At 42.2% G+C, this 20,805-nt stretch overlaps 1 protein-coding gene across 1 annotated transcript; it reads right to left on the minus strand.

Annotated features, from left to right (window-relative positions):
* Positions 1-6,631: 6,631 nt before the first annotated feature.
* On the minus strand, positions 6,632-17,120 carry LOC309326358 (uncharacterized protein; the record flags this gene model as incomplete). Its single annotated transcript, XM_081834985.1, has 2 exons — positions 16,991-17,120; positions 6,632-7,674 (listed from the first exon to the last, which is right to left on the minus strand). The coding sequence occupies exons 1-2, from the start codon at positions 16,998-17,000 to the stop codon at positions 6,632-6,634; spliced, it is 1,053 nt and encodes a 350-aa protein (XP_081691111.1). The 5' UTR covers positions 17,001-17,120.
* Positions 17,121-20,805: the final 3,685 nt, after the last annotated feature.

Below are 20,805 nucleotides of genomic sequence, written 5' to 3' on the forward strand. Positions count from 1 at the left end.
CAGACTGAAAAATAGTTTCTACCCAAGAGCTGTGGCCTTCTTAAATGCTGTAACTCGATAGTGCGACCTGGGAGTTTGATGGGTGTGGGTGTGGGTGTGGCTGGAATGTGGTTTGTTTGGTTGTTGTTGTTGTTTTGCTTTTGTTGTTTTTAAGGGATGGCATCTAATTTCGTTGCACTTGTGCAATGTTGCACTTGTGTAATGACAATAAAGAATCTATCTATCTATCTATCTATCTATCTATCTATCTATCTATCTATACAGTGGTTCCGCTCCTTCCTCCTGGGCCGTGTCCAGAAGGTGGTGGGGGGGGTGAGTGTTCAGACCCCTGGGCTCTCACTTGTGGGGTGCCTCAGGGTTCTGTCCTCTCCCCCATGCTTTTTAATATCTATATGAAGCCGCTGGGAGAGATCATCAGGGGGTTTGGACTGGGTGTTCATCAGTATGCAGATGACACCCAGCACCACCTCTCCTTTAAATCAGAACCAGTGAAGGCGGTGAAGGTCCTGTGTGAGTGCCTGGAGGCGGTTGGAGGTTGGATGGCGGCTAACAGATTGAGGTTGAATCCTGACAAGACAGAAGTACTGTTTTGGGGGGACAGGAGGCGGGCAGGTGTGGAGGATTCCCTGGTCCTGAATGGGGTAACTGTGCCCCTGAAGGACCAGGTGCGCAACCTGGGAGTCATTTTGGACTCACAGCTGTCCATGGAGGCGCAGATTAACTCTGTGTCCAGGGCAGCTGTCTACCAGCTCCACCTGGTACGCAGGCTAAGACACTACCTCCCCGCGGACTGTCTCGCCAGAGTGGTGCATGCTCTAGTTATCTCGCGCTTGGACTACTGCAATGCGCTCTACGTGGGGCTACCTTTGAAGGTGACCCGGAAACTGCAATTAATCCAGAATGCGGCAGCTAGACTGGTGACTGGGAGCGGCCACCGGGACCACATAACACCGGTTCTGAGAGATCTGCATTGGCTCCCAGTACGTTTCCGAGCACGATTCAAAGTGTTGGTGCTGACCTTTAAAGCCCTAAACGGCCTCGGTCCTGTATACCTGAAGGAGCGTCTCCACCCCCATCGTTCAGCCCGGACACTGAGATCCAGCGCCGAGGGCCTTCTGGCGGTTCCCTCATTGCGAGAAGTGAGGCTACAGGGAACCAGACAGAGGGCCTTCTCGGTAGTGGTGCCCGCCCTGTGGAACGCCCTCCCATCAGATGTCAAAGAGATAAAGAATTACCTGACGTTCAGAAGACATCTTAAGGCAGCCCTGTTCAGGGATGTTTTTAATATGTAATGCTGTATTGTTTTTAATACTGATTGGGAGCCGCCCAGAGTGGCTGGGGAAATTCAGCCAGATGGGCGGGGTATAAATAATAAATTATTATTATTATTATAAGACGAGATTGAACAGCGAGAAAGGGGTGACATGAACTTTTGAAACTCCCTCCATGTCCCAGAATACAGTGCAAAATACATCCCAGTTACATCATGAATACATTAAGGAAAGGTTGGGTTACACAGATTACATCATGAATACATTAAGGAGAGGTTGGGTTACACCGGATTAACGTAAGGAGGAGGGAGGGGGGGAATATGCAGAGCTGGAGATATGCGCAGATAAGCGCTTCCTGAGTTTATGCATAGTCTGTCACCTGGCATTGCCCGGAGGAAAGGTTTGGCAGAGTGATTTTGACAGGATTAGGGTCTTGACACCTTACTTGAGGGATTATGGATATGGATTTTATAGATTTTAGTTCCCTTTGACATTGACAATTGGGAATAAATGGATATATTGTAGTGAAGAAGGTGACGAAGACATGCCCCCCCCTTCCGTAACAGTCCCCCATTCGGAGATAGATTTGCATTAAAGTTCTGTAAGAACTTGCAAATCTTTTCTCCGCACCCCTAAATCTCGGTGAAGGTAGGGGTGCCCTGTGAGTGGGAATAGGATCTAATGGAAAAGGAGGTGGGTTGATCAGGGCAGCGAAGGAGGGAGCAACACGGACCAATACAATGTACGCGCATGTTATATAGATGTGCGCTAAATAATAACTTGGTATCTACCGTACCAGATGTGTGGGTTTATGCAAACCTGAAGGGGACTTGCAAGCCATGCCTCTTAAGGTCATTTGCAAATATAGTAGTGCAGATAGCTGGATATAGGATATCACATAAAAGAACACCTGTTGTATTTTGTTCAATAGTGGTCTATGCTTTACATTTAGCAGGAAGGTCCACTACTGACTGAAAAAAAAATGCAGCCCCCCCCCCACCGTTTTTGTGTTCTCAGGTGTTCTCAGCTCTTCTGTGGTCTCCCACCGGCATGGTGTCACAGTAGTGGCAATCCCTGGTGAATCCACTTAGGGCTTTCATATTAACCATGTTGCCTGGCACCCACCACAGCTGGCACAGGTTTGGATACGTCATGAGAGAAATATCTTTGCCTTGGCCATTCCATGGGATTTTATTATTATAGGCTCTGGTCTTGCAGTCATGGGAAGTTGCTCACTTGCACTTTAAGGACCAAAAAGCTAATTGCAGCCTGGATACACTTGCCCAATTCAAACTGAGTCCAATTTGAATTTATCTTGCCCCATGGTTCTCAACTTTCAAACCAATCTGTTAAAGCAAAACCATTCTTAAGGGGCACTTGTCCAAATAAGTCAATTTAACTCTATAAGGGATCATTCCTGCTAAACCAAAGCATATACACCTTCCTGAAGCTTCTCCTTGGTAAAGTGAGTTTTAGCACATTTTAAAATGGGTAGGGAAGTTGGCAGAGTGCCAGGTGAAACAACTAAATGTGGTTATAAATTTATCTAATTCTAAACATTGGACTACATAATAGCCTGATCTGTTAAAAGGCATAAAATGTATGAGGATCCTCCACTGGGGTGTAAGGAATAAGACATTATACATAAAAACAATTACACACAAAAATAGCCACGAAATAGCACCCCCCCCCCATTTGTGGAAATAACACACTGTCGGACACATTTTAACATTCCTACGTAATAACACATAATACAAAACAAACTAATTAAGTATCAGTTGCATATCTTGAGACAATTGTGATATTTTTATGCATGTATCTTCTCAATGCCGGAGCACAGTCTTGAGGTTCAAAAGTAAGAAAATGTCCTTGCAATTCAACTCCTCCCCCTTTTCATTGGATCTGTAGTAACACCTTTGTAGAAGTGATATCCTGTAAGGGGCAGGGTGGGCTTAAAAGACAAGGTTAAAATACCGGTAATAATAACACACACACACACACACACACACACACACACACACACACACAATGACCTATGAAGAACCAAAAATAAATAAATGCTAAGACACACAATTTTAAGAAATCTGAATTACAGATAGGTAGCCGTGTTGGTCTGCCATAGTCAAAACAAAAAAAATTCCTTCCAGTAGCACCTTAAAGACCAACTAAGTTAGTTCTAGGTATGAGCTTTCGTGTGCATGCACACTTCTTCAGATACACTGAAACAGAAGTCACCAGACCCTTCTATATAGTGAGAAGGTGGGGAGGGGTATTACTCAGAAGGGTGGTGGGAATGGGTGATTGGCAGATAGCTGTGATGAGCCTGTTGACGACTCTTAACGACTGCAATAGGTCTTACAGGAAAAAGCAAGGGGTGAGAAGGTGAAAAATGGCTTTGTCATGTATAATGAGATAAGAATCCAAGGTCTTTGTTCAGACCAGGTGTCTCCATGGTTTTCCCACCACCCTTCTGAGTAATAGTTGGTCTTTAAGGTGCTACTGGAAGGATTTTTTATTTTTTTTTACTATGGCAGACCAACACTGCTACCTATCTGTGTATAAAGAAGTAGTTAGACTACAGGTCCGCAAAGAAGCACCACCTGGAACCCCCTGGGATTTTGCTTCAGCTGTGCAGAGAGAGATTCTGCTTGAGTATGCATTAATGTCGTTTTTAGATTCAAGGTCTGTTGCTGGAATACATGGTCTGTTTTAGTAGACTGGTTGTTGGATTATTAAAAGGAACTTCATTTAACTTGTACTGTTATTGCTGAAATAAAAACCGGGCCCCCATTTAGGAAGCTAGACTAAAGGATTCTGCCCAAGGCAAAACCTGCCAATGCAGGAAAATTCCTTTCCGGTCCTTCAACAGTGCCTGAGTACCTGTAGAGAAGAGGTTAACCTGCAAAAGGAGGTTTAACTGAGGGAGGGCAGGGTGGGAGAAGTTCTGGAGCCAACTGACACTGATTCGCAGGTAAGATTCACCTTCTGTTCTGTGGGCAGGGCCGTCCCTCCCCCTACCTGGCTGATCCTCCAGCGATTGGCTGAAGTAGGCAGAGACCTCCAGGTATCCAGCCTGGGGAGGGTGAAGCCAGCCCCTACTACCGGGAGACGCACTGGGATGGGGGGGGCTGTGCACGACCACACAAAAGGCGCCCCCCCCCAGTTGTTGTGGGAGCAGTCACTGTATTATCTAAGTGACAGAAACTGAATTGAACATTTTGCCATCTCTTCTTGAAACCTGAATATTTATCTACCTGAAGTGAACTAACTGATGTTTAGTAACTGAAGTTTAAGAAGGCTTGTGCCTAAAGTGTTATGTTTAAACCTGAGACATTTTATAGTTAAAGTAAATAAGTTAAATTCTACTTGAAAGAACTCGTTTCCCAACCCACTTTGTGTCAAAAACTTCCTTTGTTTAATAAAACTTTTCTTGTTTGTTTGAGCAACTCCTACCTGAGACTCTAAATCATTTTTACCTCATACATGTCCCCCACTAGATAATCTGAGGTAAATTGTAGAAATTTGTGTAACTGGTGTACCTTCAGGTGGTCACACTATATTTAATTGAGGGCTGGCCCAAAGTGAGGTTGAGAAAGTGCTGTTGCGCTGTCGCTAACTGCTGGTGGTTGTTTTTCTTTTCTGAGAGAGATATGTTAAATTCTTGAGGTTTAAAATTTTGGAAGTTAAAGTGATGTTTTAAATTGTGTACATGGTACATTTCATTGTTAAATACAACCTGAGACCTATTATGTGGAAAGTGGGATATTATTTCTTAAAATAAATAAATAAAAGGAATGGATAAAGATTGCATCCATTCAAAGAATCTGGAGCCTGGAGAAAAATGTATTTGCCTGGCATTCAAAAGCTAATAGCATCAATGGTGGGCAAGCCTGATGAGGGAGAGCACTACACAACCAGGGGCTACCACTGGCAAGGCCTCTTCTCTTGCAGCCCCCCTCGGCACCTCTGTTGGAGGGGGTGCACAGAGAAGGGCTTGAAGGGATCACTGCAGAGCTCAGGTAGGTCTTTATGGGAAGAGGAGTTCCTTGAGGTACTGAGATTCTGAACCACATAAGACAAAACCAGCATTTGAATTAGGGCTAGTAATCAAATAGCAACCAGCGTAAAGAGAAATGTTCCTTCTTGTGCCTCTAGGACAGTGAGGGGGCAGGGCTAAAAGAGCTATTGCTTTTAACAATAAGAGCACATTCACCTTTTGCAGCCTCCCACGACCAGCATATCATTGGTGAGTGACCCAAAGTGGCTGTGGTCACCTCACACTCTCATGCCTGTGAACACAGGACACATGCATAAATCTCTCTGACCACCTGAACACTGTGTCTGATCTTTAGATTGGTTTTGCTGCTGCCGAATTAGTGGGATCTTGGGTTGGGAAGGGGTTGGGAAGGGGACATAAAAAGTTGCTGAGGGGGTGCTGGATCAGGGCCCTGGACCCTCCTCTGTCCTAGGCCAACCCTCAAATCTTCTGGAAAAGGAAGAAGGTATTTGTGTCTTCTGGAAAATATATGTTGAAAATCATTTTGTACACAAGTGTGAAAATTGCACGGAACACATTTTAAAACTATTGATTCTTAATTTATTTGATTTGTATAACAACAGTGGGACAGGTTGCAGAGTTCAGCAAATACAAAGCAAAATGAAGGAACAAATTTAGCAAAGGGATTTATAGCTTATAAATAGTAGCTCATCCGGAAGTCATTCAGCCTGGGTCACCTGCATTGTGCACAAACTAGGACAGGGGTAGGCAAACTAAGGCCTGGCGGCCGGATCTGGCCCAATCACCTTCTCAATCCGGCCGGCGGGCGGTCCGGGAATCAGCGTGTTTTTACAAGGATAGAATGTGTCCTTTTATTTAAAATGCATCTCTGGGTTATTTCTGGGGCATAGGAATTCGTTCACCACCCCCCAATGTAGCCCTGCCCACCACATGGTCTGAGGGACGGTGGACCACCCCATGGCTGAAAAAGGTTGCTGACCCCTGAACTGGGATATGCTTTTCTAGCTGTAGCCTAAGGAGTTTTGCATAAACTTGGACAAGTATATCTATGTAGCCTATCAATATGTATATGTCTATATGAGAGTATATAATATGTCTAATAATCATTAATCTCACTTGGTCTTTAGCTTTTGCATCTCTATATACCACTCAGCGACATAGCTGTCAACGTTTCCCTTTTCTTGCGAGGAATCCTATTCGGAATAAGGGAAAGGTTGACAGCTATGCTCAGCGAATTCCCCCTTAGCTCAGGAGAGCTCTATATTTTCTAAATATAGTAATCAATAGTAATCAATCATATTTTATAATAGAGAGGGTGCCTTTTGGCCTAACACTTTTCTTTTCACTTATTGGAAGGTGGCAAAGGAATATCTGTAGGTGGAGTAGAATCACTCGTAAATTTCATATCACGGCAGAACAAAACCGCTTCCTTGCCCAAACCCAGCTGGTATTGCCATATGTACATCTTCTGATTGGGCTGCACGGTTACACTAATAGCTTCTTCGATCTCAGTGGCTTCATTCCAGTCTTCCTGCTCTGTGTTGACCCTCTTCCCACCATACTCAGCAGTGAGAGAGAACTGATACTTGGCAATGGCTTCAGTGAGCGCACCTGACTGATATGAGGCAGTCATGGAAACCTTCCAGTTGTGCTCCACACTGCTCATCTTCTGCTTGTTGTATCCCACTTTCTTGGTGATCTTCTTATTCCATACAATGGGAGTGCTGGACTCATTGGAGATGGTCTTGATAGGTTCCCATCTACCATAAGCTGAGCCATGGGTAATAGCCATTCCTCCAGGGAGCATGTTCACAACATCACTATGGAAGGAGTATGTTTCAGCATCCACATTTTCGTGGAAGTTGGTGCATCTATAGTACTGGACCCCCCATTCATCATGGGGCTTTACAAAGTAATAGTAATTCTTGATGCCCCAGTAATAGAGACCATCCTTGCAAGCTGGGTGAAGTGTGTATTCAACTGCATCTGTATCTTCATGCATATTACTGATCCGACGGTAAACCCCTCTTTTATGGAAAATGATATAGAAGGATCCAAAGGCTGAGAGGTAATGGTCCCCTCCGCGGCAGTTGGGATGGAGGCTGTATACTACAGCACCTAAGTCTTTATTCATGTTGCTGACACGGCGATAGTTGTCTCCTTTGATGATGTAGAATAGGTCATCCTCATGGGCTAAGTAGTGATCTCCTCCCGTGCAGGAACTGTGCAGGCTAAACACTTCAAGGTCTTTGCCCTCATGGAAATTGGTGGACCTCATGTAGCAGCCCAGGTCTGAGCGGACAATGTAGTAATATTCATCTACCCCACAGAAATCAACCCCTGGGGCTTTGTTCTTAGGGACTATCTCTGGCATGGTGCTTGATTCTAGGAAAAGAAAGCAATGTATTCAGTTAGATCAGAAGATTTCACAAATTGATCATTTATTTACTCTATTTACTTATTTTATTATTTATGAAAATGAAATAATTAGCAGAATTTGCTGACGTCTTGGAAAACTGTCTCAAAGCTTTAACACAATATACCTTCCAGTGCCAAATATAATTCCAAAGGTAAATGATTACTAATTAATTGTGAGGTGCTTTAAAGACGAAGCAAACACCTTCTCATTGTCAAGACATATTTCTCTATCTAGTTCTCTCTCCATTTGATAGGAGACCCACCCACCCCTTCTAAGGAATATAAATTGCGTTTGACAGGCTGGCCAGTTTTAAAAGTAGTTTGCCTTGTGATTTTAGGGAATGGCTGTTTAGGAAATGAAAGATCCAGATTTTGCTGGAAATCAATGCTTTTTTGAAGGCTCAGTGTGGCTAAAACACCAACATCCATCACTGCTGTGCTTGTTCACAAAGAGAAGCTCTTTGCAACTCTCCCTTGTTCAGAACATATTAAAGAGTGGGCCTTCAATACTGAAGCCCCATTAAAAGGAGAGGCTGAGCCAGTGCATTTTGTTTTTTGTTTTGTTTTGTTTAATAATATTTTATTAATTTTACAATACAAAATTATAATAATTATAATAATAATAATTTATTATTTATACCCCGCCCATCTGGCTGAGTTTCCCCAGCCACTCTGGGCGGCTCCCAATCAGTATTAAAAACAATACAGCATTACATATTAAAAACATCCCTGAACAGGGCTGCCTTAAGATGTCTTCTGAACATCAGGTAATTCTTTATCTCTTTGACATCTGATGGGAGGGCGTTCCACAGGGCGGGCACCACTACCGAGAAGGCCCTCTGTCTGGTTCCCTGTAGCCTCACTTCTCGCAATGAGGGAACCGCCAGAAGGCCCTCGGCGCTGGATCTCAGTGTCCGGGCTGAACGATGGGGGTGGAGACGCTCCTTCAGGTATACAGGACCGAGGCCGTTTAGGGCTTTAAAGGTCAGCACCAACACTTTGAATCGTGCTCGGAAACGTACTGGGAGCCAATGCAGATCTCTCAGAACCGGTGTTATGTGGTCCCGGCGGCCACTCCCAGTCACCAGTCTAGCTGCCGCATTCTGGATTAATTGCAGTTTCCGGGTCACCTTCAAAGGTAGCCCCACGTAGAGCGCATTGCAGTAGTCCAGTAAGAACATAACACACATTTTTTTCACATACATTCTTTTTTGGACTTCCCTCAGCTCTTCTGACAATCCTCCATTTTGATTCTTTTTTACGCATTTCCTAATTTTATATTGTCTTATAATGATAACCTTCCTCCTCCCTACTCCCCTTTTTACAATATTTTTAATATTAATTCTTCACAGAGCCTCTTGCAAACCAACAAACGTTATTTCTTCATCGCATCTACTTTTCAAATAATCTACAAATTTACTCCAGTCCTCGGTGAACCTATGGTTCCGTCGGTTTTGGATCTTTCCTGTTAATTTGTCGAGTTCTGCATAGTCCATTAATTTCATTCTCCATTCTTCCATCATTGGTATCTCTTCTTGTTTCCATTTTTGGGCCAATAATGTCCTTGCAGCTGTTACCGCATATAAAAAAAGCTTACGTTCTTTTCTATTTATTTCACTTCCAACCATGCCTAACAGAAATGCCTCTGATTTCTTTACAAATGTATATTTCAACTTTTTTTTCAATTCATTATATATGATTTCCCAGAAGCATTTCACCTTTTTACACTCCCACCACATATGATAAAATGTTCCCTCTTTTTCTTTACATTTCCAACATTTGTTACACACTTTGTACAGAGCCAGTGGATTTTGAGGGGATATTTACTGAGGCCTTTTGTGGGCACCATACGAGGACACCCAGGGACTCATGAGTGCCATGCTGGTAACTGCTGTTCTAATTAATTCCTATCTCAGCTGTCCTGGGAAGAGACTGCCTAATAGCTCAGAATATCTTGGAAAGAGGAGCAAAATTCAGATCTGAAGCTGCTTATCTCATTGTGTGCATAAACTGACACCACCCTTTCACCATACAGCACTGGAAGGGGCAGATAAACTTGTGCATGAACCGACCACCCGTTCTCCCATACAGCACTGGAAGGGACAGATAAACTTACTTGCCTACCCTCAACCTCAGTACAGCAACTACAGCAATAGTACTATAGTGCCAGACTGTTGAGCTTCAGAGCTAGGAGAGGATGGAAGGACACATCTATGGGGGCTGTGGGGGAAGAGAAGAGATTTCCCAATTCTTTATTCCCCCTCGTATTTTCTTGTGGCGTCTGATTTGTTCCTTCTAACACCAACGTGTCCAGGAGGTGCAGATTGTTAAGACTAGCTGAGCATCCCTGCTTGGGATTGCCATGCTGTAAGATCTGCACCCCCTCCATGCAGACTGAAGGTTTAAATATGTGTATAAATCCTATTTCTTAAAGCTACAACAGGCTCTACCATGTCTTCAATTCTCCAAAGGAGCACTGGGTGAGTCCCTGGAACACCTTGGGATCTTGCTACAGTTCGGCAGAGGAAAGTGTTCTTGAATATGCATGAATGTCATTTTTAAATTCAAACGCAGCTGCTGGAATACGTTGTTTGTTTTAGTAGAATGGTTGTTATATTATTAAAAGGAACTTCATTTAACTTGTACTGTTATTGCTTAAATAAAAAACCTTAGAGTGAGGTATAGATCCTGTGTTGTTGGGTCTCTTCCTCACTCTGCACAAGAAGGGCTGGTAGTCTGATCAGCCACTAAACTCCACAATTTGGGTGTTTTTGATTCAGGAATATAAAAATAGGGGCATAATAGAAGTTTATAAGATTATGCGTGACACTAAAGAAGTGGCTATTCCTCTCTCCCTCTTCTGGTGCCATAACTCTAGAGCTCAAGAGGTCCTATTAAAATAGCCTGACAGCAGAGTCAGTGATAGGCAAAAGAAGATACATTTCCACACAATGAAAAACTCCCTTATGAAATAAATTTTCACAAAGCATTGAGATAGCCATTGTCTCCTGGTGACTATATGTAGCCGTACACCTTGCTATTCAAGAAACACTCAGTTTGTATAGGATTGCATTCTGAAAGAGATCTGGAGGTCGGGATGGATGTATCTAATATAAGTTATACTTTATAAACTATTTCCAAAAGAAATGTTCCAGGAAGTTCTGGCTTCTCTGTTGCTGAATCCTTCCCCTACCCAGAGGCCCCTTCCAGTCCCATCTGCGTTCTCAAAGACACCCATGGGCCCCTTCCAAACCGAAGATGTTGCATATGAGTTCAGAATCTGGTGGGAATGGGGATCCTGCCTCTGGATCACATCATGATCTCATCCTGGCAGGTGTTTCATTACCTTTAGAGGAGACTGAGTAAATGAAGGGAGTTCTGGTTGCTGGAGGGACCAGAGATACCAATCCCTAAAGCCTTTGGGAAGCCAGTGGCAAAGGAAGGGGAACAGGCACCCAGGGCATGGAGCGGGGCAAACTGCCCGTCGGCACATACGCACGTGCCGCTACGTACCACGTGTGCGCTGCTATGTACCATGCATGAGTGTGCACCGTATGTGCAGCGGAGTCAGTGGAATCCTTCGCTCGCGGCTGCAGCGGTGGTGGAGGGTTAGGGTACACTGTATGGCGCTTGAGCGGCACTGCACATGCACCACTGGTCGGTTTGCCGACGGCACTGCTCGAGTGCTGTACTGATGGTGGAGGAGAGTGCAGCCACAAGCAGAGGATCCTCCACACGTGTCTGCGGCAGCACAATGATGGTGCGCGCCCGGGGTGGCAGGGCGATCCCCCTGAGGTGTGCCTTCTTGTCACACCTCCTCAGAGATGGCACCCGGGGGGCCCGCCCCCTTCCTCCGCCACTGGGGAAGGCTCCATGTCACTTCAATATCACACAGGGAATTTCATTGGCACTCAATAATTATAAAGTAGTAGTTAGGCTACAGGTCCACAAAGGAGCACCACCTGAAACCCCCGGAGACTGCTTGATAACATTTAAGGACAGAGACATGAGAAATTTGGTTCTCCAAAAAAATAGGGAAAAAAGATTGTCTATAGACGGTTTTTACATAATTATTTTTAAAGACATCCCAATCAAACTGTTGAAGCGGAGAGACCCTTACAAATCACTGGTACAAATTCTCAAAAAGAACAACATAGAATTCAGATGGGAGTTCCCGGAGGGGATCTCCTTTACCTACAAGAATAAAAGACACCGGCTGAGCAGCCCAGCGGAGATAGGCAAGTTCCAAAGAAAGTACAGAGAATTAACGGCAGAGGAAGAAGAAGAAATGAAAGGAGCAACTGGAGGTACCGCTGTGAAGGTGAAGAATGGAGAACAACGGGATGAGGAAGGGGAGGAAGAGGAAGAGGAGGAAGAAGAGGAGGAAAGATTATAAAACTTAGGAAAATATATTATTTAAATTAATTAATCTGAAAAATATGGCTTTAAACATATGGAATTGGAATGTGAATGGACTGAACGAAAAAAAGAAACGCAATAAGGTGGAACAACTCTTAAAGAAGAAAAATTTAGACATAATTTGTTTGCAGGAGACGCATGTAGCAAAGAGACACAGGAAAATTCTGATCAACAAGAGACTTGGAAACGAATTTATATCATCAGACAAGGAGAAGAAGAGGGGAGTGATATTGTATGTAAGGAGTAAAATTGAAGCCCAACAAATTTTCAAAGATGAGGAAGGAAGAGTTATTGCAATTCAAATTAATTGGCAAGGCGAGAAAATAGTGATTGTCGGGATCTACGCACCTAATGGAAATAAAACTGATTTTTACAAGAATTTGGAAGAAAAACTGTTGGAATACGCAGACCAGAAGATAATTGTGATGGGAGATATGAACGGAGTGGTATCAGCAGAGATGGACAGATTGAGAAATAATGGATCAAAAGAAGGAAAACTACCTAAAACTTTCTTTGAAATGGTCAAAAACTGCAATTTAATAGACATCTGGAGGCTACGACACCCAATGGAGAAACAGTTTACTTTTTATTCGGAACCAAACCAGTCAATGTCTAGAATCGATCAAATTTGGATATCAAATGAATTAACGCCAAGAATCCTCCAAGTAGAAATTCAACCGAGAGTTATCTCAGATCATAGTCCTATTAAACTAGAAATCAAAGGATTTGAAGAAAAAACTTTCAGATGGAAACTGAATGATTATTTATTGGATGACCGAAAAATTGTGCAAGACGCACAGAAGAAACTGAAAGAATATTTTGAAGACAATTGCAACAAAGGAACGAGGATGAATACCGTGTGGGACGCAAGCAAGGCGGTGATGAGAGGCTTCTTTATACAGCAGAATTCGATCAAGAAGAAAAATCGAGAGAAGGAAAAGAAAGAAATTTTAAAACAAATTATGGAAAACGAACAAAAACTAATCAGGAAACCAAACAATGAAAGAATTAAGCAAAGTATCAAGGTTTTACAAACTCAATTTGCAATGATGATTAACAAGGAGGTGGAATGGAACATAAAAAAACTGAGACAAAAGAATTTCGAATTCGCAAACAAGTCAGGAAAATGGCTTGCCTGGCAGACTAAGAAAAGGAAGGAGCAAAATACAATAAATAAAATTGAAGTGGGAGGAATGGAGATAACTAACCCCAAAGATATTAGGAAAGGATTCTTGGAATATTACAGACAATTATATAAAAAGAAAGAAAAGAATAATATGAGGAAAATAGAAAGATACTTAAAAGAGAAAGAGGTGCGAAAGATCCCGACAGAAGCACAAGAAAGGCTGAACACCCCGATAGACATAGAGGAAATAAGAGTGATGATAAAAAAACTGAAAAATGGAAAGGCCCCAGGACCAGACGGCTTTACAGCAAGATATTACAAAGAATTGGGAATATCCCTGTTGATACCATTGAAAGAAGTAATGAATAACATATTGAAGGAGAAAGAAATTCCAGAGACATGGAAGGAAGCACTTATAACTTTTATTCCAAAAGAAGACGCGGACTTAACCCAAGTAAAGAATTATAGACCAATTTCATTATTAAATACGGACTACAAAATTTTCACAGGAATTATAGCAGAAAGATTAAAAAAGGTTTTACAAGGAATTATCCACGACGACCAAGCGGGTTTCCTCCCAAGCAGACAGATGAGAGACAATGTGAGAAATGTAATAAATATTTTAGAATATCTGTCTGCAAGAAATGAGAAACAAGCAATGCTGATGTTCGTGGACGCTGAAAAAGCATTTGACAATGTCGCATGGGATTTCATGTTGAAAAATATTGAACAGAGAGAAATGGGAAGTCACTTCTTCAATGGAATTAAAGCAATATATACGGAGCAAAAAGCGAAGTTGATAGTGAATAATGTGATAACAGAAGAAATAAAGATCTCTAAGGGTACCAGACAGGGATGCCCATTGTCACCACTACTATTCATTCTGGTCCTGGAGGTGCTATTGGACTCAATAAGGAAAAAGGAAAGTATAAAGGGGGTGTCAGTAGGCCAAAATCAATACAAAGTTAAAGCCTTTGCTGACGACCTAGTCTTGATGACAGAAGATCCGCTGGAGACGGCAGCTGAGATACTGAAGGAAATTGAAACATTTGGAGCGGTGGCAGGTTTCATAATAAACAGGAAAAAAACTAAAATTATAGTTAAAAACATGGAAAAAGCAACAATGGAGGCACTGCAGCAACAAATTGGTATTGAAATTGTCAAAAAGGTCAAATATCTGGGAATATGGCTAACTCCAAAAAATATTGATCTGTTCCAAAACAATTATATCCCGGTGTGGAATGGAATTAAGAAGGATCTGGAAGTATGGAATAGATTAAAACTATCCTTCTGGGGTAGAATCTCAATGATTAAGATGTTAGTGCTACCAAAGATGTTGTTTTTATTCCAGATGTTACCAATATTAAAAGGAGTGGCGATTTTTAAGGAATGGCAAAGGACGATTTCCAGATACATATGGCAGGGCAAAAAGCCGAGAATTAAGTATAAATTACTAACAGATGCAAAGGAAAGGGGAGGCTTTGCCCTGCCAGATCTGAAGTTATACTACGAAGCATCGTGTCTTTGCTGGTTAAAAGAATGGATCAAACTTAAAAATACAAAACTCCTAGACCTGGAAGGATTCGACAACAGATTTGGGTGGCACGCGTATCTTTGGAAAGAAAAGAAGAAGGGATATAAAACTTTTGAAAACCACATCTTCCGGAAATCGTTATGGGAAGTTTGGGACAGATACAAAAATATATTGGAAGGGGGGGTGCCACATTGGCTATCCCCGTTAGAGGTCATGGGGGTCAAAAAAGAAAATATGAGAAGCGATTGGATTACCTATGGAGATTTGGTGGAGAAAGAAGGAGGAAAGTGGAGATTAAAACCATACGAACAAGTTAAAGAATATGTCTTTGATTGGCTGCATTACCACCAAATAAATGAAATGTTTAAAAAGGATGTGAAAGAAAAGGGGTATAAAGAAAAAGATTCGAGATACCAAACAGAGATAGTGAATAACGACTCCAAAACAATTTCTAAAATGTATAAAATTTTGTTAGAATGGCACACAATAGATGAGGAGGTGAAAGTAGTTATGATTCAATGGGCCAAAGATTTAGGATACAACACAGACCTCGATGATTGGCAGAAAATATGGAATGAGAACTTGAAATTTACGGCATGTGTCACATTAAAAGAAAACGTAATGAAGATGGTTTACAGGTGGTATATGACACCAGCAAAACTAGCAAAAATGTACAAAACCTGTAATAAATGTTGGAGGTGTAAGGAGAAGGAAGGTACATTTATGCACATGTGGTGGGATTGTAAAAAAGTAAGGGGGTTCTGGGAGATGATACACAATGAATTAAAGAAAATGCTAAAATATAGCTTTGTTAAGAAACCAGAACTCTTCCTGCTGGGAATAACAAGAACGGATATAAGTAGGAGAGACTGTAAACTGTTTCAATATGCTATCGTCGCAGCAAGGATATTGTTGGCCCAGAGGTGGAAACAAGAAGAGGTTCCGACTTTGGAGGAATGGAGGTTAAAACTAACAGACTACGCAGAGTTAGACAAATTAACAGGGAAAATTAGATACCAAAAAGACCAGAAATTCATTGAGGACTGGGGGAAATTTACAGAGTATTTGAAAAATATATGTGAGGATAGCACAACGCTAGCGTGTTTCAAAGAAGCTTTGTGAAAATAGAAGGAGTATTGCCAAAGGCAAGCAAGGATAGAAATATAACATTTAATGGCAATATTTAATGAAGGAATGTGAGGAGAGGATTTGAACTACGAAAGATTGTCAGAGAAGTTGAGGGAGGTCCAAACAAGGCGAAATATGTGATATATAAATGGATTGGTTTATTGTTTTTTTATGGAAAAATTTCAATAAAAATTTATAAAAAAAAAGAAAAGAAACCCCCTGGGATTTTGCTTCAGCTGTGCAGAGAGAGATTCTGCTTGAATATGCATTAATGTCATTTTTAATGTCAACCTCTCGTTGGCGCATGCACACGTGCTGCTACGTACCACGTGTGCGCTGCTATGTACCATGCATGGCAGCGGGATCCTCTGCTTGCAGCTGCAGCGGAGTCAGTGGGATCCTTCACTCATGGCTGCAGCGGTGGTGGAGGGTTAGGGTACACTGTATGGCGCTTGAGCAGTGCTGCGCATGCGCCACTGGTCGGTTTGCCGATGGCACCGCTTGAGCGGAGGAGAGTGCAGCTGTGAGCACAGGATCCTCCGCATGCATCTGTGGCAGCACGATGGTGGTGCGTGCCTGGGGGTGGCAGAGACCCCTGAGGTGTGCCTTCTTGTCACACCTCCTCAGAGATGGCACCCGGGGGGCCTGCCCCCCTTCCTCTGCCACTGGGGAAGGCTCCATGTCACTTCAATATCACACAGGGTATTTCATTGGCACTCAATAATTATAAACAAGTAGTTAGACTACAGGTCCACAAAGAAGCAGCCCCTGGGATTTTTCTTCAGCTGTGCAGAGAGAGATTCTCCTTGAATATGCATTAATGCCATTTTTAGATTCAAGATTTTTTGCTAGAATACATGGTCTGTTTTAGTAGACTGGTTGTTTGATTATTAAAAGGAACTTCATTTAACTTGTACTGTTATTGCTGAAATAAAAACCTTAGAGTTTATGATTATATCCTTTATAATTATAAAGAGGTAGTTAGACTACAGGTCCCCCAAAATACTCCCTCCCTTATGCCCCAAATTCTAAAGTAGTTTCTCTTGGCTCCTTCCCAGTAACCCTCCAAGACTTACTGGTATTCATGGTATTCAGACAGAAAGTTTTGTAGTAGGTGGCAGCTGCTTCTCTTGGTGGAGAATGAAGGAAATGTGTGAACACTTGCTGCTTAAATAGGATAGAAGAGGCTATGGGTTAATGAGAAACTATGCACCGCTCCTCCTACATTGGAAATAAAAAAAAAAAAATTTTTTTTCAGATGATAAGCAGAGACACAACCACAAGAAAAGCCTCCCACTCCCCTTCTCAGAGTGTAGAGTCTTCCAGGAACAAAAATATAGCATCAGCGGAACTTAGAATATCTACCATTTTCCAATGTTGTGGTCAAACAAATGAATCGTTCCATAATAGTCCATGTGATCCTGGTGGACAGAAAGCATGTTCAGTGGATTGTGCATATTCCATAAAATCAATCCATTTCATAAGAAATGAATATCCCTTCCCCCTCGGTATGATGTTCTCCTTGTACTGCAGTTAGTTTTTCCATAAGGCTTAAATCCCAGGTCTGAAAATCCATGCTTCAAAGAGATCCAAATTAAATGCTCTTCTTCTCCCAAACCTTTGGCTAGTTAAAGAATCTATAGCCTTTTAAAATGGGGTGGGTATTGTTTTGCTTGTTAGTATGTCATGTATTGTGGGACGCGGGTGGCACTGTGGGTAAAACCTCAGCGCCTAGGGCTTGCCGATCGCATGGTCGGCGGTTCGAATCCCCACGGCGGGGTGAGCTCCCGTCTTTCGGTCCCAGCTCCTGCCCACCTAGCAGTTCGAAAGCACCCCTAAGTGCAAGTAGATAAATAGGTACCACTTTATAGCGGGAAGGTAAACGGCATTTCCGTGTGCTGCGCTGGTGCTGGCACGCCAGAGCAGCTTCGTCACACTGGCCACGTGACCCGGAAGTGTCTCTGGACAGCACTGGCCCTCGGCCTCTTAAGTGAGATAGGCGCACAACCCTAGAGTCAGACACGACTGGCCCGTACGGGCAGGGGTACCTTTACCTTTACCTTATGTCATGTCAAAACAAAAAAAAATTCCTTCCAGTAGCACCTTAAAGACCAACTAAGTTAGTTCTTGGTATGAGCTTTCGTGTGCATGCACACTTCTTCAGATACACTGAAACAGAAGTCACCAGACCCTTCTATATAGTGAGAAGGTGAGGAGGGGTATTACTCAGAAGGGTGGTGGGAATGGGTGATTGGCAGATAGCTGAGATGAGCCTGTTGACGACTCTTAACGACTGCAATCAGTCTTACAGGAAAAAGCAAGGGGTGAGAAGGTGAAAAATGGCTTTGTCATGTATAATGAGATAAGAATCCAATGTCTTTGTTCAGACCAGGTCTCTCCATGGTTTTAAGTTTGGTAATAAGTTGCAATTCAGCAGCTTCTCTTTCCAGTCTATTTCTGAAATTCCTTTGTAGTAAAACAGCTACTTTGAGATCTTGTATAGGATGTCCTGGGAGATTGAAGTGTTCTCCTACTGGTGACTTCTGTTTCAGTGTATTTGAAGAAGTGTGCATGCACACGAAAGCTCATACCAAGAACTGACTTAGTTGGTCTTTAAGGTGCTACTGGAAGGAATTTTTTTTGTTTTAAGAAATCTGAAGTAACAATGAAAATAAAATAGTGTCTCTTGATGTGACAACATTGGCTAGAATGTTAATAGCAAAATACTGGGAAATGACTTAATGGCAATTTAAGTTGTGCAAGTACCTTGAACTAGCCAAAATGACAGAATTAATAAGAAATGCTCAGGCAAAAGGTAAACAAATACCATTCCACAAACAATGTTTGGTTGTGCTTCGATTAACTTCATAGACATCATGGAAAAACGGATTAAATAAGTGAAAACAGATTATTTGTAACTCTAAAAGTGTCAAAGCCACAAAGAGATGGAAGTCACTAATATAGTAGGGATTCAGACTTGTTTCACAGAACAGAAAGAAAGTTGCTGTGGGAGGAAAAGGGGACAAACGCTTTGTTATTGGGGTTCGCATATCCTGTTAAAATGCACACAAAACAAAGTCTGTGATTTTAATCCCATTGAGGGGTGGAATGCTTTGATATTTACCTGTGAAAAGAATTTGGCATGTTAAGATTTCAAACTTGGGACACATTAAGGGTGATTTCTCTCAATGGTTCCAAGTTTTACATAAACCTCCTCTCCCCCCCCCCTTACAGTTCCCCCTCCTTCCTCTCTCTCTTTTCTTTTCCTATCCTTTTTTTTTTTTACTGATCTAGCCTCTGTGCATGTGCGGAGTTCATGTCTCAGCAAACCTTTTCTACTATTGAAAATGTTGCATCTTTTGGCTAAATTAGAATTTGAATAAGGGAAGGGTAAGGAGTAGATTTTAAAAATAGGGTTAGATTTTAAAACAAAAAAGATAAACTCAGCAATTGAAGTATTCACCAACCAAAGCTAGCAATTTCAGCCCAAGCAAAAGGACTGCTTCCTTTATGTACAGGAAAGGGCTAATATCCCTCTGGCCATTCGCGGAACAATGCCACGCCCTTATATACGGAAAAAATGGCCAGAGAGTCAGAATTCATAGGATTTTTTAACATTCTAAGTCATTCCAGCCTTACCATTTGCAGACAAAAATTTTCCTGCCCTTTATTTACAGGATAGGTCAAGGCCCATATGTATACAGGATTGGTGAAGGCCCATATGTATTTGTATGTGCTTAAACTTTGAATTGACTTTGAAGTCTGATTTTAAATAGTAGACAAAATGATAAACACTGTAATCACTCAAATGCTTGATATTACCAGTTGTGCTTCAAAACATCACAGGTGCAAAATATAGGGTTCACAGCAAGATTTCACAGCAAGATTTGTACTACCAAAGAGACACACACATACTTATGTACACAGGCACTACTGGGGAATAGAGCACAATCAGTGCTCCTATCATGTACTAAGGAAGAGGAAAATAAAATTACCCAGCTTTATACAGAACCCTCTAACAAAGAACAGTTTTCCTAAGATAAGATAGGAAGAGAATCTGGGAGAGAATATTTTATAAGCATAGGGTTATTTCAGTTGATATACCCACTCAAATAATAAAACCAGTCCTGGATTTGATTTAAACGGGATACAAAAGTTAATAATGTCTCTGAACTTGCACAGGAATAGTACGCCTAACTACAATTTTTAAATAACGATACATAGGAAAGTGAGATGTCGGGTACTTTTACCAAAGAATGTGCCCCCCTCCCTTGTTGAAGGAAGCTTACTCAGGAGTAAATTCACTTGGCACAGAAGTAAGAAGGGGGGAACCAGAAAGAGACTGAAACAAGTGGGGGAGGTATTTTCCAATAAGAAGCCAGGAAACCCTGGTTGATCTTAGAGACTGGTATCAGGACTGGACTCTATAGATAGACAATTTGTTGTTTTTGCAGAGTCCCGTACACAGCAGAAGAATGAGCAGTACATGCCACATGCTTAACTTCAGTTTATTTACACTTCAATGCTGAGAGTTTACAAGCAGGCATCTTGCCTCTGCGAGAGCAGAGAAGCAATTCCTCTCTCCTCGGAAACACCGAGAGAACTGTGAAAAACAGGAAACCAGTGTACGTCACATCCAGTCTCCCTTTCCCGTGGGAAAACCCAACAGCAACTGACTGTGGAATGTAAACACCTGTCTCGTGACAAGCACTTCGCTGCACAGTGAAGAAGGAAGCAGAAACCAACATCCTCCCCCTTTCTGTGAACATCACTGGGCAGCGTGTTCGTACAATATCAGTACAAACCCAACTTCTGCACATAGGTACAGTGTTGATCCCTTGATACAACCTTGGACAATACATCAGCAGGAATTTCATTACCTGGCATATAG

This window comes from Podarcis erhardii, assembly GCF_964252035.2.
Source record: "Podarcis erhardii genome assembly, chromosome: 13".
Classification (NCBI taxonomy): Eukaryota; Metazoa; Chordata; class Lepidosauria; order Squamata; family Lacertidae; genus Podarcis; species Podarcis erhardii.